General features: G+C 39.9%; 1 protein-coding gene across 1 annotated transcript in view; it reads left to right on the top strand.

The window, feature by feature from the left end:
• Positions 1-582: 582 nt before the first annotated feature.
• The window catches only part of SPRED1 (sprouty related EVH1 domain containing 1), a 61,967-nt gene continuing 38,666 nt past the window's right edge, over positions 583-23,883 (top strand). The window contains exon 1 of the mRNA XM_017827380.1: positions 583-1,735. Coding sequence (XP_017682869.1) covers positions 1,704-1,735 — 32 coding nt within the window. The 5' untranslated portion in view covers positions 583-1,703. The remainder of the gene's footprint in view (positions 1,736-23,883) is intronic.

The raw sequence follows: 23,883 nt of genomic DNA on the forward strand, positions 1-23,883 counted from the left end.
CCGAGGGCGGGCGCTCCGGGGGGAGAGGCCGCTGGCAGCTCCCAGGCAGGGGATCCTGCTTCACCAGACTCCCGCGCTCCCGAGAGACACCTGCACTCAGCCGCTGAGTTCACTTCGTCTTAAAAAAGTAGTAAAAGAGTGGGAGCTCAGCCCACGGGCGGAGAACGCAGCGCTCAGCCGCGCCCGCCCCGAGCCCCCCGCCGCTGCAGGCGGACGGACCGGGCCCCTCGCCGCCGGCGGCCCACTCCCTCACATCACTTCCCGGGATGCCCTCTCCGGCCCACAGCGGCGGCCCGGGGGCTCTGCGCGGGCCCGCACCGTGCCCAGCCCACCGGCCGCGCTGTCGCTGCGCCCCCGCCCCAGCCCAGGGCCGGCGAGACCCGGGAGCGGCGGCCCCGCGCCCCCCGACCAGGAAGGAGTGGCGGCGGGGCAGCCGCGTATCCCTCCGCGGCGCCGTGCGTGCGTGTGTAGCGGCGGCGGCGGCTCCGCGGGCCGCGCGTGAGGCAGAGCCGGGGGGAGGGAACTACTTTCAGGAAACTCGGGCGCCGGGCAGCGCCGGGCGCCGGGGGGAAGGCGGTGGCGCGGGCCCGTCCGCCGGCGGGCGCAGGTCAAGGGGATTACTTTGCTCCCCTTGCTCTTCTCTCCGTTCTCCCGCCTCCCTTTCCCCCGTGGTTATTTTGGATCAAGCTGTGGCGGCGGAAGGAGCCTGAAGTCAACGCTTCCGCCCAGTTTTCCTGTGAGGAGGAGGCGGGGGCGGCCGCGAGGAGCCGAGGCGGCGGCAGCGGCCGCTAATGGAGTTACTGCTGGGGAGGAAGCGCCGCCGCTGAACTTCCCTGCGGGCTTTCTCCCTCTTCTCCCCCTCGTCCTGCGGCCGGGGGCTCCTCTCTCGCCCTGGCAGCTCCGCTCCCCCTCCCTCCCCGCGCCTCTCCTCACACAAACAGCCGTGACGCATCCTCGTTCTCCGCCGTCCCCCCCCTTCCCACCCCCAGGCTGGTTTAAAACGCCTCCCTCCCCCCGTCACCAGCCTTCTCCTTGGGGCCGGCGCGTCTTCCCTCCGCAGTGGTCGGCGTCGCTTTGGAGGGGGTGGGAGAGCCCCGTCGAGCGTCTCTACCCCCCTTTTCCCGTCCCCCCCCCTTCCTTCCCCGCCTGTCCCGGCCTGTGGCAGCTCCGGTGTCTGGAGGAATTTGTGCCGCCGCCTGCCCCGGCTGTGCGCGGGAGGCGGGCGGGCAGGGAGGGAGGCGGCCGAGCAGCAGGAGGAGGAGAAGGAGGAGGAGGGCAGCAGCGAAGGCGGCTGCAGCGGGAGATGAGCTGCAGCGGGAGGACGGTGCGGTGCAGCTTTTTGCGGCAGGAATCCGTCCCTTGTCTCTACAACTCTGTCCCCCTTTAACCGGGAGCAGCTCGAGAACAGAAGATCCGTGGTTGTTGCTGCTGTTAGCACCACTACCTTCACCACCACCATCATCACCTTTTAAGATAAGGGAAATACGCTGCACCGCCGGACAACAGGATTTCGCGTTTCCAGGATAAAGACCGCTCTCCTCCCCCTTTTCCCTTCTTCTCCCTCACTTCACCGCACGGCCCGTGCCCTGGCCGGGGGCGGCGGACCGGGGGGGTAACAATGGTGAAGTTTCTGGTGAGTTCTGGCTGCGCCCTGGCTGCGTCGGTGCTGCTCCGTGTGCCTGTCGGATCGTGGTGAGGAGAAAATGAGCGAAGAGACGGCGACTTCTAACAACGAGTAAGTGGCCGTGCCCTCACCTCCCCTCCGCCTCGGGATGGGGATGGGGCTGGGGCTCGGCGCGTCCCTTCGGCTCTGCGCCCCGCGGGGCCTTTGCCCGCGCACGTACGTGTCCTGTCCTACCCCTGCGCGGACTGCGCATTGCTGCTCGCGTTCATGGAAGCCCAGAAGCTCCCTCTTTGTGAAGGAGCTTAGTTTGGAAGGGCTGCGAGCCGGCGGCCAGAAAAGCTTGGTTTAGTTAAAGCCCGATAGAAAACGGTGCAGATAACGATGGTGTCTTGGAGCGGGAGGATGGGTTTAGTATGCCCAGAGAGGTATCAGCACGTACCATCTCTGATAATATCCTATTACTTGTAGATATTTCACATGGAAACTAGTGTGTGGGAGCTTCATCCTGCAGGAAACTGCTCCTGAATTTTAATTGGATGAGTCAGCCAGTGTAAATACAGCTTAAACCTACCCTAAAGCTCTTTTTTTTTCTTTTAATGAGCACTTGTGACTTTTTTTTTTTTATTTCTCCTCAGAGAGAAAAGGGACAGTTCAAGGATCTCTTAATATTTTTACTGTGAGGGGTTTGAAGGCAATCCAGAGGAGATTGTGTGTGTGTGCGGCTGTATCCCCTTGAATGTAATCTGTCTTTGAAATACATTTTCGGTCGGAGGCGATAAATATTTGTCAGAAAACATCCGAGTTCTTTATGGCATTGAAAAAGGAATATGAAGTATTTTGAAACTTTTCCTGTGATCGGGAAGTTTAGAGTTGATTGCTGCGGTCTCCGAGCCGTAGCGTTACGATTTGCGATGTCGGGGTTTGCTCGGGCTGATTTTATGAATGATGCGGTGACTGCCGCGGCCATGGCGGTGGAGAGGGAGCGCTGCGCCTGTTGTGTCTGGGGGTAGCGATGAGGGGCAGGGGAGCAGCCGGGCTGCCAGACAGGGTGCGGACGGGGCTCCGCCGGCAGGAAAAAAGGATTTCCCATTTCACTGCCTCCCTCCAGGCAAAGCCTGCACACCTTCCCGTGCGCTCCCCCGAAGAGGCGTTCGGGTCCCCGGGGAGTAGCGCGGGCCGAGCCCCGCGGGGAGCGGGGCCCAGCGGGACGGGGCTCGGGGCGCTGCCGCCCGCGGCGCTGAGCGGGCCGAGGGGAGCCGGGCCGGGGCAGCCGCCGCGCCGCCCGCGGGGCCGGAGCCGGGGCCGCCGCCGCCATGTTTCCTTTTTTGTGAATCGCTCTCATTTGCATACCACAATCTCCATTCATAAAAAAAAAAAAATTACAGAAAAAGAATTGCTGTCACCACCGCTGACCTGCGGCGGAACCTGCCCTGCGGAGCGCCCGGAGCGGATGCTCCCGCGCCGAGGGCCAGCCTGCGGCCCGCGGCCGGCGGCGGAAGGTCTCCAGGACCTGCTGTATTAATATGTGCTGTTCGCTGCTTGTTGACACAGTTATGTGGGAAATATCAGCTCGGGGAGGTGCTGGGAGCACGTGATCCGCTCCATTCATAAAATACCTGGCTGTCCATTCACAGTGCAGTACAGTGTCTGCATTCAGCAGCCTCGCAGATCAGACCTGCATGGGAAGGGAGAGGCAGCCAGGCCGGCAGGTTTATCGGAGAAGGCAACAGAAAGAGGGCCTATGGCTGCGAGCACGGGAAGTCACTGTAGAAGGGGCTGTAGGGGGGACGAGAAGGCTTATTTTTATAGTTTAAGTTTGTCCTTTTCCTATAAAGGACCATTAATTCAGAAGTGCCTTCTCGCTGTATCATCTAAGCTAGGAAGAGTTATATTCAGAAAATGTTGAAATATTTTCCGCTCCAGAAATATTGACCCAAAAATAGAATGCTGAAATTCAAATTCGTTATTATTAACACGCTTTGAAAACAGTATATTAATCCATTTGGAGTAATTTACATTTTATTGAACAATACCGTCTTAGATATGCAAAATATCAACCTGGTGCAGAAGGGAGTCAGTCATACCTAATGAGGCATCTGAAAATGTTGCCCATCGTAAAATACAAGTGACAGTGAAGACAACTAAATTGATAGAAATCAGCACTGCGGTTCATTTTTGTCTACTTTGAGAATTTTACAGCAGATTAGCAGTCATTATTTCTTCTTAATCTGTGCCATGGCTAAAGAGACCTCTGAAATATCAGAATACAGGAAATGTTTTTATTATGGCATAAATTGTTTAGAGGTCAGTGTCTTAACTTTGATTTTAAATATATTGAAAATTAAAAAGATAATAAAATTGAATGAAATTTACTGCTGAAGAATCCCTAAAGCAGACAATATATTTGTTTGATGTAACTGTTTTGTGGTTGCAAGTGTTAAAATGGTGATGTTCGTTGCTCACGAGTACCTATTTCATTAGCCTAACAAATTACACTGAGGTGATCCTTAATTATACATTCATGGAGTGGAGGAGGCCTGTTGTTACCGCAGCCTAAGAGACTACCTGAAATATTACTAACCTTTACTTAATATGAGAAAGGAAAGCTCACATACAGTATTTGGTTTGAGTTTATTCAGTTATAGAACTGAATGTGTATAGTCTTACAAAGCACTGTAAACAGTGATTTTTCTCAAAGAATAGATTTTTATTCTTTTTTACTTCGGTTATTAGAATTTCAGAAGAAAAATAAAAAGTGTTTCTCAGTTGCTCTGCTTTTTTTGACAGCATTTTTGGTGAGGCCAGAATTGTTATTTCTCTCTTGTTCCTTTTACACACAGTACAAGCATGTCACTTTAAATGGCTGGGAAATTCGATTGAAACACCAGATAAACCATTTGTGAAAACAGGACAGATCCACAAATGGAAATTGATCATATATTCAAAATTCACTCTGTTTAATTTTATCAGTATCATTGATGATATCAATGGCCTTGAGCTTATTAACAGATCTTTTCTCATATAAGAGTGAATACGAGTACTTTGCAATGCATTTTGTGTCATTGTGACTATAGCAAGTATTCTGGTAATTGAGTGTTATTTGTTTATAAAACTTCATTTTATGGAGTAAGATATAAATATTTGTGGTGTCTAGAGTTTGACCTCAGTTAATGATGTTAAATTCTCAGTGGTGGTGGGAAAGATTAATTAAAAAGCTGCATTAAGGACTACAGGTTCCTTCTCGACCATGAACATATGGAAGGCAGCCTTATAAAATTCTCATTGCTACAAAATGAGTCTTCGTTGGTGACTTTTACATTGTTCTTACAATGATGTTATTGTATTTGTCGGATGGTGTTACGTGGAAGTGTTTCTATACTTCCAGATAATTTTAGTCTTTTTCCCCTCAGTGGTGTTTTGCAGTCCGTGTGGACAGCATCAACGCAGTGTGTTCACAAATACTATCAGTTTTTCAATTAAGGAATTTGTAGATTTGTGGACTCACGGGTTGATTTGCTATTCATGCAACTTAACATAATGTCAAAGCAGGGAGGTCAGTGAGCACTGTACCAAATTCCTGTTTTGGTGGCAGATTTTATTGCTGAATAGAAATACTACTGAATTCAGTGTTAGGTACAACAGAATAATTATGTTGTGTAGTCCCCATTCAGTAGGGATGAATGATGACAGGCTTAAGATGGAGTCTGAGTTGTTGCTGTTGAAAAGTGGGAACACTGCTTTACTGGCTTGTTTACCTTCCTCTGTATTGCAGGTGGCCACTTTCTTGTGCTCTTGAATTGTATTCAGAGGTGCTTTTACATACTGTATTTTTACAGATTCAGACTGTCATATGCTAATTGTTTTACCGCATAAATACGGTTAATCTTATACTCATTTTCCTAGATAATTTAATAAAGAGATTATAAATTAGATAGAGTATATAGTAATGCTGTGTGCTTAACAGCCTCTAGATTACGAAGCTATAAACATCTTCAAGTGTTGATTTGAAAAGTAAAGCTAAACTATATTTTTAAATAAGGTACTTGATTATGTTTTCCTTCAGTATATATGAAAATCCTGTTTGTACTTCATTTGTGATTCAGAATTGGGTTGAATCTGTATTACAAGCTAAGATACTGAAAGATGAACATGAAATTGTATCACAAAAAGTAATGCTAATTACTTTAGGTTTATTGGTTCTGGGAGGATTTTAACACTTGTCAGCAGGCTAGTATTTTTTCTGCTGTTTGGGGCATATGTAGACTTATAAATTTTTCATCCCTTAATGAAAGGAATTTGTAAAAAGAAGTAGTTTTTTTAAAGAAAGCATCTTTTAACCCAATTGATTGTATTAAATCTTGCAATTCTGATGTATTTTCTTTTGAGAGAATGTTTCCTTATAGAGTCCTTGGGAAGCATTTCCAGTCTTATGAATTGCTTCTTGCTGTCTGTTTGGCTTTATGTTACGTGACGCTATTTTGAAGGTGAAACTGAATTTGCATGTTACATAATCTGAGAGTCAGTTTGGTGTGGTTTTGTTGGTTTTTTTTAAAGGTTCATTCTAGCAACAATCTTTGATTACTGTGATACTGCAGAAAAATGCTTTTGGGATGTTGCAGCATAACTGGAGCCAGCAATAATATTTCAATTAAAGAATGATGAGTGTTTCCCTTGTTTGTTCATTTAAAATTCAACGCTCTTGAAGTGTTAAAGTGACAGTGAGGATGTCAGTGTGCCTTTTAAAAGTAGAGACCTTTCTTGAAAGGAATGTATCTTGACAAGATTGGAAGTCACAGGATTAAAGCTGAGGGCAATATGGTGGTTTTTAGGCTAAACACTGGCAGTTTTGTTTGTTATTTACCCATTCTTGTGTATATCTGGAGAAATTGTATGTATTGGTGATGACTTGATGGGATTACAACAAACACCGGAAATAAAAAATACTTTTCAGAGTATTGATACAAGCTTAAAAAGGAGGCAGAAGAAATAATTTTGTCTTTTTCTGGCTTTCGTTCCCCTGATTCAAAACAAGTAACTATGATAGGACATACTGTGTATGTTGTCTTAAATGCTGTTGTTCAAATGTTTAAATGTCTGCCTTCTTCCTCTTAATCTTCTTTCTCAGTTGGAACATTTTGCAGTTTCCTTAAAGGAATTTGAAAGATATCTGGAAGTTGCCATTTTGTTCAGGATCCCAGTTGCTTTATGGCTGCCTTAGAAAGGAAAAATCTTTGTCTTTTCCCTTTCTGTTTTAGTGTGCAACAACATTTAAGCACGTGAATTTTAGCTAACACAGTTTGCACAATTATTGAATGGCTGGAATTGATTGTAAACAAAAATTAAATGGTCATTAAAAATATAAAATCTGTTCCTTCTTCTCTCCCTTGAAAAATATTCATACCTCTTTCTGAAAGCACTTTGTGTTGTTAAGTATTTATTTAATTACTGGCAATTAATGTGGTACAAATATTCCAAATTAAAATTCAATAAGATGGAAAGACATTTGCAACATTTTTTATACTTTCTAATACTTTGTTAGGTGTGTCCCCTAACCAGTCTTGGTAGTCAGCAGAAATTATCTTCAGCAATGGTTGGTTTTTGAGGGAAGGAAGAGGACTGGATGCTCTTCTGTATTGACATATATTTCTAGTCTTGAGACAATAGCAATATATACTTCTGTTGCACTTACTTTTTTTGTATTCTGTAAGAGAAGATTTTTTTTTTTTTTTGCTGATGCTTAGACTATGCTCTAGTAAAATCTGTTGACTGTCACTACTCCCTGTGGTTTTTCTCATTCATGAGGTGATAATATGTTGTATATGGTAACATATTTTATGGTATATTTTACTAGGGTAAGCCTGGTACTTCTCCTACTTGAAAACTGTAATAGGAATCAATCTGTAAGACTGTGGTGGCATTGAACAATACTTACTTGTACGAAATAAGCAGACATTTTAAGTGCATGTGTTTTCAAATCTTTTCAGACTTATCTTTTATGTAATAATCATACTGATATCTGTGATATCAGTTTGTTAAAAAATATACGTTAATTTATTTATATTCATTGCTTTATTTTAATTTTCCCTTACATATGACAAGAAAAGAATTTAAAAAAAATAAGCAACCTACAAATCTTTAGGTATGCTGAGGGACAAAAAAATGTGCATTTAAATGCTCTGAGTATTAAGATTTGTTTATAAATGTGATTCTGATTAAATAACAACTGACTTGTATGCCATTGCAGGCACTAACTCCTAGTGCCCCAAATAAGGTGGGGAAAATAGATGGTGATAATAATAATGTCCCAATATAGTGACAATAAATGCATCTATACAAGGAGGTCACTCACAAGCATTTTTTTTTCTAAGAACTCACTGTCATATGACAGTAAATAATTCAATTCAAGTAGGGAAAATAGGCCACAGAAGCTTCATCAGTTACTGTGTTCCATTCTGCATTGCTGCCTCATACCAGGCTTCCATTTAGAACAAAATATTTTTCATGTGTGCGCTATGCAAGAATTCCCCAAACGTGTATAATTGAAACATCTGAACCATCTTAAAAATGAGGTGGTAAAGGATCTGTTTCTTCTTCTCCCCCCCTCCCTGATGTATTAATTGTTGTGTCTTCACTACTGCTATTTGTGATATTTTAATTAGATGAGGAAGTCTAATTCTGTTACAGTGAGTTTAACACTCTTCTATTCAGAACCCCAGAAGAAATTCTGTGACCCAGATGTTTGGCTTGAATGGTTTTGTGAGATAGTGTTGGTTTGAATGGTTTGTGAGAGCAGGTATCGTTAAAATCTATGGAAGAGTTGTCTTTTTTTTTTTTTCTTTTTTTTTTTTTAAGAAACTCCAGGAAAGCAGTACCAAATAAATAGGTCTTCCCCAAGATGATCTGACAACTGTTGACAACTACCCTTTTTTCTTTGGGTCCTGCTGACTAGTTGCGATACTAAACTGAAGTTTGTCAAAGCAAAAACGAAACTGATTTATTTCAGTTTCAAGTCAAATGCTGTGGCCAAACAAGCACACCAACAAGGAGCATCGAGAATTTCATTAATGAATCAAGTCATTACTGAAAACTAGTATCAGGTTTATTAAAAATTGTTTCTGAGTCAGACTGCATAACCCCAGACTGGTAAGATGTAGCTGTCAGTGAGGATTCCTGCCTGGCATTTTTTTTGTTTCAGAAATTGTGCAGAACTGTTTTGGTGAAGTGGTACAAACCTCGAGGGCAGAAGTTATTTCTCTCTCTTTAACCTCTTGAAGGAATTAAGTAAGGGTAGTGAAAGGTGTGAGTACAGAACCTGCTCTGATTTAGAAACTTTTCAGCCTCTCAGATAGGATAAAGTATTCTGAGCCCTGGGTATTTCTTTCTCTGCATGATGTGCTTACTCTACTCTGGATCCCAGTCCAGCACACCTTAATATGAAGCCTGTGATTGAGGCCAATGTATGTTGAATCTTGAACAGGAGCACAATTTTTAAAAGGTGTAAAGAAGCTTGAGTTGAGGCCCATACATTTAAAATGGGGAATCTTGAGGGGGTTTTTCATCTACAGAAGTAGCTGACCTGAGGTACCAAAGCTGTATGTTTTTAAGCACTAGTTGTTGTTGATAATCACTGGTCTTTGCTCACTTCAGAATAATTTGGAAGTTTTCTAATAGGATAGACTTAGGATGGGTATGTTTGTGCTCTCTTCTGAGGGCAATTATCTATCTTGTTACAAGTTCCACTTGTGGTTCAGATGGTACTGATGTCTGGGCTACTGGATACAAAAAAAATTGGGGTTGCTGTTTCTAATTTTGCAAGATTTTAAAGGAAAAAATGGAGAAGAAATTGATTACTGGTACCAATGGTATACAATGAGCATGCCAAGGGAATGCAAAGCTGTAAAATTAAATGCTTGAGAATTTTCAGGCTTGAGAGCTGAGATTGTGCAGATACAATCCATGTGGCCAGGGTGTATGAATTTTGATGATTTTGATAATAAGGCAGATCCAGGAATATAATCAGATAGCCTGGGTTCTGCTCTCAAACCTTCAATACTAGGAAATACCCATTTTCTTTCTTTTAGATCCTTGTTTGCCTCATTTGCTTCTCCTCCTGTGTGAGGGAGGAGGACTGCACCTTCTGGTCACGCACAGATGTGGTGCCTGTGCACCTTCTGGTCATGCTGTGTAATTGAAGAGTGCATCTTAATAAGCATTAAAATTCTGTAAACACTAATACTGAAAGGTAAAGCAGTGTTCTGACAGGTTTGTTAGGGGTTGGCTGTTGACATGTATGGGCTTATTTGCTGTGGAGGCACCTAACATAAGGGTTTCTGTGGTGTCACTTGTGTCCTGGAGGAATAGTGTCATTCATACTTCAAGCATGTAAGTGCAAAGTACTTGCAGCTCTCATTGAAATGAAAATGCCAGTTGCTTATCATTTCTTAACCAGTATGTTTTCTTTCTGGATCTTTTTTCCTTCCTCTTTTTTTTTGATGGGGGAAGGGCAGGCAGGGCAACTTACAGGTAAACTGTGGTGTTCACAAAATCTTTTACGATGTTATGCTATGTGCTTCCCGAAGAAGTTTGTGTGTGTAAAATCAGGCCATTATTACAGAGCTGTTTTAATGCATTAAGGCCCATAAGTGTTGACAGAATCTTGCTTCATCTCCTACTTCTTTCAGCCTCCAGAAAACTTTTTAATGGATGTGTAACCACTGCTTGAGCAGTCTTGTGATGATCTCTAGCACAGTACTTTCATGCTTTCTGTATTTGTACTGAACGGGGCTCACTTAAAATATCTTATATTGTCCTAGCTGTATTCAACTTGACACATCCTCTAGAAGAGCCCCCATATGCACCTTAAAATGTACGTGCTCTGTTACTATGGTGATGGAGAATAATTGTGCATGTTAACAACCCTGCATTAGGTAATGGAGGATTTGCAGAAATCAGTTAAGCATCTGCCTGGGGCACTGAAAACTGAGTTGGTGACCAAACTCCACCTCAGCCTCTTGGCTGCAGACAGGCTGAGGGAATCTTGTTATGGGATTACATGCTTCCCTCTTCCCCCTCAGGTTGTCTGAGGGGTGAAGACGACTTTTTGGTAATAGTTTCAAAAGTTGAAGTAGTGTTGCCTTATCACATGCTTTTTAAGTATCCTGCATCATATACTTAGGGTGTTCTGCATAGTGTAAAGGAGATACTTGGGCAAGCAAGTTTAATGTTTGTCACTGATACAAACCCGATTTTGTTTTTCTTTGAACTCTCTAGGCTTATGGTGCATGAATTCACTAGCTTTCATTTCTCAGTTAGGCCACCTGCAAATTCTGCAAAAGGAGAATATGTCCACATTCATTCCCCTGAAGCAAGGTAGAAAACATGAACTCTTCTTGGTCTATTGTGTATGAAGAACAGGTCTATTCAAGGAAGCTGTTCCAGAGCAAGACATGAATTTAGAGTGCTGTAGTTCCGTATAGTGTAATTCTTGCGAGGACCTTTTATTCTCCGTATTCTGGAGTAAGTTGTGGTTAACTAGGGGAAAACTGATAAGCTTAGTTAGCTAATTAGAGGAGCTTTTTCAGGTTCTCTCCTCTCTTTCCTTCTCTGCCGTACCTTTTTAAAACTGTAGGGGGTTTGCATTGATTACTTAGTTATTTGTTGGGTTTGTTTCTTTGTGTGTTTTTTTTTTTTTCCATTTGTTTGATTGTTACTTCTGAAATGGCATATCTTTTCCATGTTTGCAGGTGTGTTGGCTTTTAGAGACTCATCCCTGTAGGTTTTGGTTTGGTTTTAGCATTTTTAGGAAGCATTTTTTTCTGAGTATTTCTCTGTATTAGTGTTCTCTAACAGCTTATCCTGAAAAGCTTCTCTGGAAAATAATATACTGGTTATTGTCTCTTTGAGATGTTTTCACTGGTGCACTGAGCACCCTTACAGGTCTTAATACCAGGGTTTTACCCTTGAGCAATGGTAGCAAGAAGCCTGTTTTTTACTGCTCTGGAACAATAAAAACATAACCCAAATACAAACATGTGTTTCCTTTGCTGTAGAAAGACAGAATGCTTCCCACAGGCTACAAGTTCATCGTCCTTTCAGCAGTGAAAGAAGAAGACATTACAGAAATGTCGAAAATCAATGTTGAGTCACTTCTTTGCTACAGAAAATTCAACTTTTTTGATATTTGCAAATAAATCTTCCTGCAGTAGAACTGCAGTTATAGGTATATCTCCTTTTCCAAACGAAATCAAAATGTATGGATTAAACTTGAAGAATAACTGGAAATAAATTTACCGAGTCTGTTATTTCAGCTGCTTTTTAGGCCTGAGCAGCTACTAGCAGATACAGGATTGGCTTTTCTGTGTTTTGGCCAATCTGTGCTGTTTGAGCTTGATCCCCACAACTGAAGCTCAATGGATGAAGTAAAAGCTTCAGGTTAGTTTTAAGATCCTCATACTCCTTTCATCAAGAGCATGCAAACAATGAGCTTTGATGGATTTATCATCCCAAATAGAGCACAGTGATCCAAACTTTTGCCATGTGCTTTAGAAAAAGATCATTTCAGTAGAGAAGTTGCAAGAGATATCCTAATTAAATTTCACATGGCCAAGGAGGAAGGAATAAGTGTCACTTCTCAAGGGCAAGAGTGATTTTTGGACAGGTTTTCTGAGATTGCTTCACAGTTTTAAAGGCGATTACAATCAGATAGTGCAGAAATTGTAATATCCTATGGTAGAGATTATCTGCTTTCTGAGTTTTTTGTTTCTTTGCTAACTTATAGCTATGTATTTTACAGTGGAGAAAACATAACTGCCCTTTCCCAGAGCATTAATATCTGTGATCTAAGGTGTATTTGGTGAGAGGGGATTTTTTTACAATGTTGTTACTCCTTGACTGAGACAAATATTCCCTTATTTTGTCTACATAATAAAATGTATATTTGATTCCTGACAAATTCAGCCTTAACAGTTGAATTGAAAGATGCTGTTCAAGCTTTTATCATTAACAAAAAAAAATTTTGGTTGTATCGTGTCTACAGTAGGATATAACTTCTGTTATCTTTATTTACACTGGAAAATGGTGTTCTCCAAAGGACTGTTTTTGCTTTCCTCTGCAATGAATTCTTACTATAGCTCTGCAAATAATTTTGTCAGAATTTACTTCTGTTTGTCTCTGGAATATGTCCTTTGTCAATAACAGTGCTGGTCAAAAAGTAGGAAAATCTTTTGTTCTAACCCTTTCTTCCTACAATATTCCAGTAGATCACAAGAAGCTTGGATCAGTACTTCTCACACTTTAAATAGCCAGGTAGTGTTTGTATGCCTTTAACTCCCATGAGAGCATGATCAGAAATTGCTCTAGTATCTGACAGCAGAGACAAGGAGGATTATGTATTAGTTTTGTCTATGATTTTGTAAGGTTTGTTTTTTCCTAATGATAAAACTTCTCTTCATTAATCTTCAGTTTCTCGAGCTCCATTATATACCATTTTCTGCACAAAGGAAAATGTTGAGTGCATGCTTTATTCATTTCAGTACTGTAGCAGTAGTTGCCCAGTCTCGTGGTTGAGGCTGCTACCAGTTAGGTTCCAAGATCCAGAGGAGTTCAGTTGACTTCAGTATTAATCATATTATTTAGGATTGTACAAAATTATTTATCTGTGGCTCTGAAGGGTCTGAAAGTTGCTGCTCCTTTGTAAAACTATGCAGAAAAGGGTACTCACAAGCAAATCTTCATAATTCTATGGGTGTTTTTAAGAGGCAAGTATGAATTTCTTTTTAAATGCCCCCTCCCCCAGGCAGTAGGAAGATTTGTCATGATGTAACTAATATGTGCTATGGGTGGGTTTGTTTTAATGGGTTTTGATAGACTACATAATCTGAAATTCTTTTCAGAATGGGTTTGAGGGTTTTGTTTGGGTTTGTTGTTTTTTTTCCAGACCATTTCTGTTAACCTGTGAAGTATTTCAAAATAAGCTACAACTGTGTAAGAACATGAGCAGTTTCACTAAATATAATGGTACTAGTGTTGTCATTTTGACAAAAAATAACTTTGTCTCTATGTAGTTAATAGTTACCTCTTAAAGCAACTAAAGCAAATTTACAGTTGAAATCAGTTAATGAGGGAGAGTGGGAGTAGATTTATTTAAAATTCACTGAACTTAAAGGCTTGCTTGTTTGCTTTTTAATGGTAAAGCAGATCTGTGGTTTGAAATGGTTTGGGGAAGTTTTTGTGACAAGGCAAGTGATGGTTCGGAGGGGTCAGCTACAGTTTCTCCTTTCTGGGAGACTGGAAATCTTCCTTTGAAAATGTTTTAGAAACTTAATACGTATTGAAGGTCTTCAAAGATGCAATTAATATCTGCACAGAGTGTTCCAAGAGCATCACAAATGAATAATAGTACTGTATTATCTTAAGATGTTAATGCTGCTGTTACCTTGGTATTATTAATGCTTTACAGAAAAACATAAGTGTTGCCATAAGGGATCTGGCAAAAATTCTTGTTGTCATCCTTTTCCTGACTTTTCTACTTGCTATGGAAGTTGGTTAAATTCCACATGCATCTGTTTTCCTCATTAGAAGGTTTGAGCTGAAATACGTTATTTGATTTTGGATTCTTTGACAGGAAACTTTGCCATGTAATTGTTTGGTAGGGCTTCATTTGACTTTAGCAATAATTTAGTTTCAGATGATTTATCTCTTCTTAATTCAAGTGTTGTGTTTTCAGGCATTCAGAAGTTAAAGTGAATTGAATTTGCTATTCCAACTTACTCAGTTTTAATTTTTTGGTATAATTTTCTGCTCATGTTTCTATGTTAGAACTTGAAATTAGTCTTAGTATCTAAATGAAGTACTTCAGTATCTGTGTACTGCATGGGTATTTCTTTAAATGGTTTGTCTCACAAGAACCACATGAAAAAGGGGATGAAGGAAAATGGTAAGCATGATGTTCTAGGGAGGAACTTAGCAATTCAGTTTTGTTAGGAAATGCATTGAATTTATGGTCATGTTAGTGTCAGCTGCATGCTTTCTGATGCCAAAGTAGTGTTTTAGCAGATGGAGAAAGGGATTGAAAGGTGCTGGTACTCTTGGGCTTTGGCCTTGAGCAAGGACCTTGTGAAGTAGGGAGGGGATTGCCTGTGTCACCTTTCTTCAGTCTTCATTCAGTCAAGGCTCATTCATTAACACTTGGAAAGTGGGTGTGTTTGTTGTTTATTTCGTTGTTTGGTTTTTTGTGTGTGTTTTTTTTAAGATGCTATTTTACACTAGATACAATTGAGATTCAAACAAAGGATTTATTGATTAAAAGTTAGGTAAATACTTCAAAATTTGTCTCTGTGTTCCACCTAACTGTAGGTCTGTCACTTTTGTACAAAACCAGAATGTGTTTAATGGAAATAAATTGAATTCAAGGAAATTCTAACTGTTTATTTGGACCAAGGCAATACAGACTGTAGATGTGAAATCATAGGGCTTTGAGAGAGCTGCTGAGTATTTTAAAATAAGTTTTTTCCGCTCATTCCTGTTAGTGGTGTTGGACTAGAATTAAATTACACCAGGGCTGGTTTTGTTGCATGAAACACTTTCTCAGCTGTAAAATCTTGGTGATGTATCTTCAGTGAAACTCTTGTTTTTTCAAGGTGGTGTTAGAGGGATGAAAGTATCAAATAAAAATACAGGGGAGGCATGTGGAAGGGCAAAAGTAAAGCTTCTGTAAGAGCTACCTATGTCTACAAAATATATTAATTCCTTTCCCCTTATTTGAGCTGGACCTTCTGCCGAGACAGTTCTACTGTTCCAGCTGGGGCTTGCAGAAGCTGTAGTGACTGCAGGAAGTGATATATACCATTCTTTTAATTCTCAATGGCATTGACAGTTACCAAAGTTTCTTTTCTTTGCTCAAGTCTATCCTTGCTGCAAGTTAAAATGAAAGGCAATAGAGACAGTAAGACAATGCTGAAAAGATAAAGAAGACTGACAAGGAGAGAAATCTAATGTCTAGTTTTAGGTATGCATTTAAAAATCAATTAGGCAAACTGCTGGCATTAAGTTTCTAAAATTATTTCAGATGCCTGTCTTGCTATTTGAAAGATCTTCTTGTAGCAGATTTTCAAGTTTTTTTACTGAAGTATATAGTACATTGAACATTAGAGTCCGTTACTAAGACGGCTTCTCTTATTGAGTTATTGCCCTGTCACCCAGTGCATTGGGTTCTGGAAAAATACCTGGTAAACTCCACAGCCTAATTGATGTACTGTTTGGAAGTGTTGGAAGCTATAGAGAGTTTGTCTAAGAATTGCTTCTAGTCCTACCGCTGGTATCCATGGCAGTAGTAAGAAAACATTTTTAGGCAATTTTTATCAGCTTCACTTTTTAGCTTTCTTGCTACTTTTAAAGAATGCCCAAACACTATTCTCTGAAACTTTAAAGAAAATGCAAAGAGAAGTTTAAATGTCTCTGTGGGCTATGCAGCTGCCATTCTTTATATGAAGAATGACAGGCTTCACCAGAATGTCTGGCTCCTAAATCAGGAGACCATGATGCTGAAACACATTAGAGCAGTGTTATTTATATTCTGCCAAAAGCAATTATCCTGCAAGACTTATAAATATATGTTAGCTTTTATGTGTGTGATAAACTCTACAGACTTCCACAGAGATCTGTAGGTCTGCTTAGAGTGATATATTTAAATTTTTGCAGGACTGAAGCCCAAGTGCTTGCATAAAAAGATGTTTCGAGTTGCAGGCATATGCTGATTATTCAGTAGTGTGGCAGAAGTGCTTCTTTGGGATTGGTCTGTTAGGATTCAGATTGTTACTATGCTGAGCTAAAGAGTTTTATATTTAATGGTACTTGATAAGAGTTGTTTTAAGAAACCTGTTTGGATCCACGAGGATTCCTTTTCAGCAACAGCTTCTAAGTTCCCAAGGGCTCTTATCTGTCCAAGAACCCTATTTTTAATTTCTGTGAATCCTTTACTTTTATTCCCCATGAAGATTTATTACTCCTTAAAAGTATCTTCAGCTAGCTCTTTCAAGCCCTAAAAGTGGCTTTGTTTTGTGCTGTGTCTTTTTGTCACTGGGACAGAAAATGAGCTCCACTGTTCAAGAGGAAAGGCCTGTACTTTGGGTCTTGGCTACCAAATAGAGCAGCTTTTCTGTTCACCCCACAGCTGCTGTTAATGTTTCATTCTGCAACTGCTAGAGGATGGGCAAGTAACCATCCTCATACGAGACAAAAATATAACTCCATTAGTCAGCTGGCGTGGGTTGTTGAAGCAGAAATGCAGGCAGTATTTTCTCCTGGTGGAGAAAAATCCATCACATCCTATTAAAGTTGCCATTAGCTGACTATAGGGCAATGTACATTTCCTGAATCCACGATTGCTCGTTCTCCTTACTTTGATGGCTGTCTACTTTAAAACTTGTAATTTAGTCATAACTATTATAAGCTCATGTTACATCTCTGGGGTTAAATCTATTTGACATATAATCTGTCTGGGAAAAGCCCTTTAAGAAATAATGGTTCTTGATACTAACTGAACCTCAAATTATTGTTGTGTGAATTGGAGAATCTTGTTCCTAAAGAGGTTCCATGAGCTTTCTAAAATCTATTGCCCTATAGAACTTGTAAGATTTAATATTTTAACTATTAGATTATGTAGTATTTTAATTCACTGCTGTTAAACACAGATTTTGAAGTTTCTGCCAAAGGTGGGTTTATTAGGGTTTTGTTGGTGTTTGTTTGTTTGTTGGTTGGTTATAGGCTACTGGCATCTTTGACATCCTCTTACCAGTATTCATTGTAAGGTTTAAGTGAGCAAGGGTTATAACCCTTCAACTTTTTCACTCCAACATTTGAACCCTTAAGTTTTTAGATGCTTAATCATCATAATTATGGCATAAAGCAGAACCAAGAAAATAGAAAGATGCCATCTTTTCATAGCTGCTTACCAATGAAAAGAAAATTGTTTTTCTTTGCTATTCTGGAAGTGGCAGTCTTTTGTCATGTGTAGAGTCATGTTTCAGTAGAGGATGATTTTTGCTTTCTAAGGGAGATAGAGATGTGGTCATGCTTCCTCTTAGTTGAGTGCTTAGAGATTTTGTTAAAAACCCTTGGCCACCTCATTTGTTGTTTCTTTAATTGTTTATGTATTTTCTTTATGTAGTGTGGACAGAGTGAAACGTTCAATTTCTTAAATTGAGAGGGATGAATATTTAACCTTAACATAAGGATTGAATGGTTCTTTACAATAACACTTCTGCTATTATTGTATCAAATGTCATGGATCTTTGGTTGCAGGTTACAGGTGCATTAATACCTATAAATTAAAGGCAGAATATTATGCAATGTTATCTTGTACAGACCATGTCTGTCTCCACATTGTGTAGGATATTGATGAAGAAATGAGGCAATTGCAAACTGTGGTCTACTTTTGCTTTTTATTGTAGTTATGTTTCAATATAGGCAGAGCCTGGATGTATCTCCAGCTGGTTGACAGTTGTTTGTCTCTGGTTTTTTTATTTCTTTAGGGCTGGTAATAGACAATGCCTTCTGCTGCTTTGGTTTGTCTCCCTACTACCTCTAGTAGAGCTGCTTATTGTTATTCTCAGTAAGCTATCTGTGGGGTCGTAAAGAACTTAAGAACATAGCAGTGAGCAGAAGAGGTAAAATAAGAAAATTAGATTACTGTTATACAAATATAATTACTAGTTGAATTAAACTAAAAGTAAAAATCACACAGCTCCAGCTGAGGGAGCTATTTTCTGTCAAGTCACTTCCTTGCATGTTCATGTAAGTCATGTTCCCTAAAACTTGGTATAAAAATGTTGACAGAATTTTGTACTATTTTATATAAGAACTTTTTTTCTGGGCTTAAAGCTGCTGTAAAAGGCAATTATTATTTTGGTAAATTGAAAATAAAGTATCTGTAAAAATCAGTTTTAACTTCCCAGCAAAGGAAATAAGCAAGATCCTATTTCATTGTATTTGATCAGACAATCCTAGTTTTACCTGAGTTAAACACAACTTTGTGTTGGGCCTTTTTGAGAAACTTATCTGCTCTTCACTGAGAGTGAGTAGTAGACTATCTTCTGAGGTGCTGTGTCTTGGGGTGGTTTTCCTATTGGATTTTTGCAGTTTGGTTTTCAGTAAAACTTTAATGCTTTCCCTGCAAGAAAGGAAAATCCATCTCCACCTTATTTCTTCTTGGCCTGGCTTTGCCTGGCAGCTTCCAGGCAGCTATGGAAGTTTCTTTTCAGCTTTCAGCCTTTCTCTTTAGTCTCACTCTCCCACTGGTGGGCTTGTCCTCTGCATGCATTGCTCATCAAACAGGCACTGTTTTTTCTGCAATACAGTAATTTGCTTTATGTCAAACCCATGTTGTGTGCTGAACAATGCATTCAAGTCCTTGATTTTTCTCTGGACTACTTGAACTTGTGTGTAGACAGCTGGGTAGTTTTGTGAGAGAAGCTGGAGCATGCTGTAAATGCTTGTGGGAGTATGGACAGGGCTGCTCTTATCCTTGAAGCAACATTATCTATATTTCCTGCTCGTTACATTAATATATAGGCAAGATATAGTAACTGGTCTCTATGAACATAGGCACATGGATGCTGGTATCTGTTAGGCTTTAGCCCTTACCTGCTTCTCTTCGGATTGGCTTGGTAGGGAGCTTGTTTTGCCTCTTACGAATTGAGAGAGAGTGCCATATGGTCTGGTAAAGTTCATGTACACAACCGTGATCCAGTAGAGGAAAGGCAAACTCCCAACCCCCCTACTGCTGTTTCAGAAAGGAACAGACAGGAGGAAGTAGGAGTGAGAACAGATTTCTGGATAGATTTGTAGGCAGTGGGGTGAATTCTTAGCACTTCCCACCAGAAGTTTATTCTAATAGGCAATGGGTTTTAACCATGTATATACTGCTGAGGAAGCTGGAACATGACTATGAAGAGTAAATGCATAAATAGACTTACAGGGCTATTTTCAGTTTAAAATTATAAAAGTATTTATTTCATATCTGAAACAAGGCCGTGGTACTCTCAGCCTCTAGTTGTGTAAAGTTAATTATGGCTTGATTTTTTTTTTTATTTTTAACTTCTATTTTTTTCAAAATTTATGTGCAATTGAATGTGTGCACTACAGGCTGTATCTGGAAAACACTACTGTAGCAGTATCCTGACTGACTGAGACTTTCCTAAGGTTTACACCCGGTGTATAAATAGTTCTGCAGTGATTGAAAAATATGCCAAATGCAACAGAAATTTTTTCCTGGTTTCTGGGTCCCTTAAAGCAAAGGGGTAGTGTTGTCTATTTGTTCCCAGAGAGAACAAGAGAAACGAATGGATTTTTATGTTACATAAATGGCTATGATATTGGTCATCAGTTTCAGCCTGATTTAAACCTTTACTACTTTACTGAGTTAAAACAGTAAATAAGACAAACAGAAGAGCAATCTATTTAGAATTAAAAAATTTGTATAGACTAGAGAGCAACTTCTATGGCTTTCATGTGGTTTAAAGATGATTTTATACATAAATGCCTCCCTCAAAATGAATAGTTTAGATGAGTCTTAAAAAAACTGCGTAAACCTGCATTTCTAATGATGAAGCACAGGCTGCCACTGAAAGCAATAGTCTGCATTCACGTACACAACCCTAGCCTTAGATATAAGGGGCACATGACTGTAGGTGATTTGGGGCACTGATCTGTCAGAACAATCTTTTTGGGATGATGGATTTTCTGTTTTGGTTGCACAACCAGTTCACTTCACAGTTGCATACTGAACAAAGGAAGTAGGAGAGCTGTGCCTCAAGACTGGAGAAGAAAGGGGTGAGAATTCAGGCTGGATTTAGGTGTGTAGGTTTAGTTGCCTTCCCATTTTCCCACAAAAGTGAGTAATTTTTACCGCAGACCTACAGATGCTGAATTACTGATAGAACTCCACACGTATGGCTGTTTAGACATCTCCTGTGAATAATACCTTGCAATTAATAAGGAACTCACAAAATGAGAGATCTATGTACCATTTATGTGCTATGTATAGTTAGTATATTATACTCCTATCGTATAACTGTTCAATGGAGCATTGCCCTTTAATTTGTCTCCTGGAGATGGATTGTCTGTCTGTGTCAAAATGCTTACACGAGTGTAATCTGGAAGCTGGTTTTCTTCTGAATGCCAGTATACTGGAATCCAGTGTTTAAAGCTTGAAATTCATGGATTTTGTATTTCCTTGCATTCTCAACAAATACTGAATAACTTTCTGTAAATAGTGATCCTTATTAAAGATGAATAGCTGCAAAACTTGTAGAGTTTTCACATTTTGTGGTTTTTTTCTTCTTCCTCTTTTGTAGAGGGGAGATTTGTATTTCCTCTCCCTTATGTGCTTGGCATAATAATGAAAGCGCACAAACTGGGGAAAAAAAGTGGTAACAAGCAACAGTGGTTCGTGATGCCAGTAGTACTGCAATTTGGAAAATGTGTTGTACCAGTAAATTGACGAGTCTCAATTTAAATTTAAAGAGTTTCCCTTACAAGTAGTCAATTAACAGTATAGTCACTTCTGCAGTTTTTGTTATTCTTTAATATGAATAAATGGTTTGTAGCAGAAAAGGTTCAGTTGCCAAGTGAATTTTTCTAGGTTGTTTTTAAAGGCTACTTTTTTATTTTAAAGCTTTTTTCTGGGTGATATTTCCTTGAATATTGGTGACTGTGCATCAATGAAGATGAAGTGATGAATCACTTCAGGCAAATCACATTTGTTTGGTATATATTAAACTTCCAAATAGGAACTGCTATAATTCTTTTTCAGTGAAGAGATCTAGACTGAGTATGCTTAACCCGTCCTGAGTCTTATTGCAGTTTGTATTCAGGCTTCTAAATTCATGTAGTGGGACTACAATCTTTAGTGTTAATTTTTTGTAAAATTATCTGTTTATGTGTATGAAAGTTTGGCCAGATATGCTGTTTCAGTGTTTTAAGCAGCAAGATAGTGCATGTTTCTTTTGTCTCTGGACTGAAAATACTAGCTTTTACATGGATTAATGATAGGAAAATTGAAAGTTACGTGTGGGTTATGTGTGCTTATAATTGATTTGCATCTTGTGATGTGGTTTTAGTTGTATTTCTTGAAAATTGTAGTTTCTCTCACCACATTGTGAGATAAACTTTTTGCATTGTTCAAGATACCTATTTTTTTGTGCTACCAGAGTTAATCCCCTTGCATCTTCTGGAATCAAGAGTGCTTTTCCTTTGTATATTCAGTAATTACATAAGGAAATTCTGTTTGTTTTGTTAGCCTATAAACTGGGCTTTACTAAATACAAAGAGCTCCAAAACCTCTCACAGTAAGAATTCTGAGAAAGAAAATGTACATTTCTTAGGAGGAAAACTGTTCGTAACCTTTTCACATGGTTTGTCTTCGTAATTCCACACATATGAAGCCAAAAAAAGAGGAAAATTTAAGACCTAAGTTATGTCGATACTGCAGAAAAAGGTCAATTGTGCCAAACTTTGTGACTTAAATTCTGAGGGTTTGTAATGTTAGTTGTGTCTTAATCTCAAAATATATATATAATGTAGATAAGCAGGCAGGCTCCAACTGGCCTGTAACGTGACTGACCCCTTCTTTTTCTGATCCATACAGACTTAGGTGAATGAGTTTGGCTGCAGCAGCTGCTGATAGTGAAACAAACACTCATACACGTGTTCAGTCACTGCTCTGGAACTTGTGTTGAAGTATCATATCTGCAGAACCACTTCGAGCAGTTACAGGATGGCCTTGTGACAAAATCAGTAATTTACTGATTAGGGTTGTATAATTGTTCTGGATCGAAGTTACCCTTTCTTCTGGATTCACATGAGCTTTCCCAGTGTTGATCACTGCAAAGCTGCAGAAGCAGTGGAGAAAGTGCATGGTAGGAATGAATTATCAGGGCAAGAGAAGGATGGAGGGTGATTCTGACAACAGTGCCAGATTGAAGTGCTTATAATTGTAGTGCAGGTATGCAAGTTGCCTTGGATTTGTTAGTAGAAGATAGTGTAGAACTGTCAGTAGTTTTGTATTCTCTCTCCAGTCTGTGTTAAAGGACCTCCTGAGATCAGACTGCAGAGAGTAGTTACAGGAAAGATTAAAAGAAATCTGATTGCTGTGTGTTTTCAGCTGTCTCTGCGTACTCACTGTGGAAATGCTTCTCAGAACCTTTTTGTCCACTCCTTGATACTTAGCAGTTTTCCACCTGTGTTATTTAAAACTGATAATATGATATTGATTGTAATACAATAACTTGTATTTGCTGGAAATTACTTAATCAGTTAAAAATGAGAAATTTCTATTTTTTATTTTTATTTAGAACCAGGGTAACAGATAAATCAGTGTATTATAGAAAGCCATAGCATAAGAATTGCATGTTAAACAGTGATATGCATTGTGATTATGACTCTCATTGCTGAAGGGCACCCAGTTTTTTCTCATGTGTCTGCTGCTTTTTTGGGAAAAGGAGATGCTGCTTCTTCTCGCTTTCCTATTCCTTCTGCATCCCTTGTTTTATTTTATTGGGATTTTTTCCTTATCTTTTTCTTCCTTTTTTTTTTTTCCCCCATGATGTTATTTACTTGGTAGGGAAGAATTTATGCAAACCATATTTCCCCCCCAGTCTTTTCATGTCACTGACTTTTGAAACATCTATTACTTCACTTTTGTTACTTGAGTTCTGGCATTTTTAGCTCCCTCTTCTTCCCCTTACATAATTCTTAGGCAATCTCTTCTTTTTTGTGCTTCCTAAAGAAACAACTGTCAGCTGCTTTTTGGCTTGGGTTTGTGGGGTTTTTTTGTTGTTGGTTTTGGTTTGGTTCTTTTAATCGGCTTTTTATGTGGAATAGTCAATATCACTTTTTAACTTAGTCTTTTATGAAACTGCCTCAGCTAGATGGTTGTGTTGAGTACTGGTCACACAACGCTTCCCAGTCAACACAAGGCTTAAGAAAACAAGGGTGAGCTAAAATTGCAGAGTGACAGTGCTAGAATTCTTTAACTCAAATTGTCACTTCTATTATTACGATTATTAAGAACTAAAAAAGTCTTCTATCCATTCCTCACAGTATTATTAAAATCACAGGCAAATGAATTCTGTCTCAGAATTACTGCATGTAATGTTTTTTCTTAGAGAAAAAAAAACATTAGAGAATGTTTTTTCTTCTCTCCCAACACAACTTTTTGATATTTGAATGACCAGATTAAAGAAGTAGAGTCCTGAAAAACA

This window comes from Lepidothrix coronata, unplaced genomic scaffold (genome assembly GCF_001604755.1).
Source record: "Lepidothrix coronata isolate B3197 unplaced genomic scaffold, Lepidothrix_coronata-1.0 Scaffold138, whole genome shotgun sequence".
Lineage (NCBI taxonomy): Eukaryota > Metazoa > Chordata > Aves > Passeriformes > Pipridae > Lepidothrix > Lepidothrix coronata.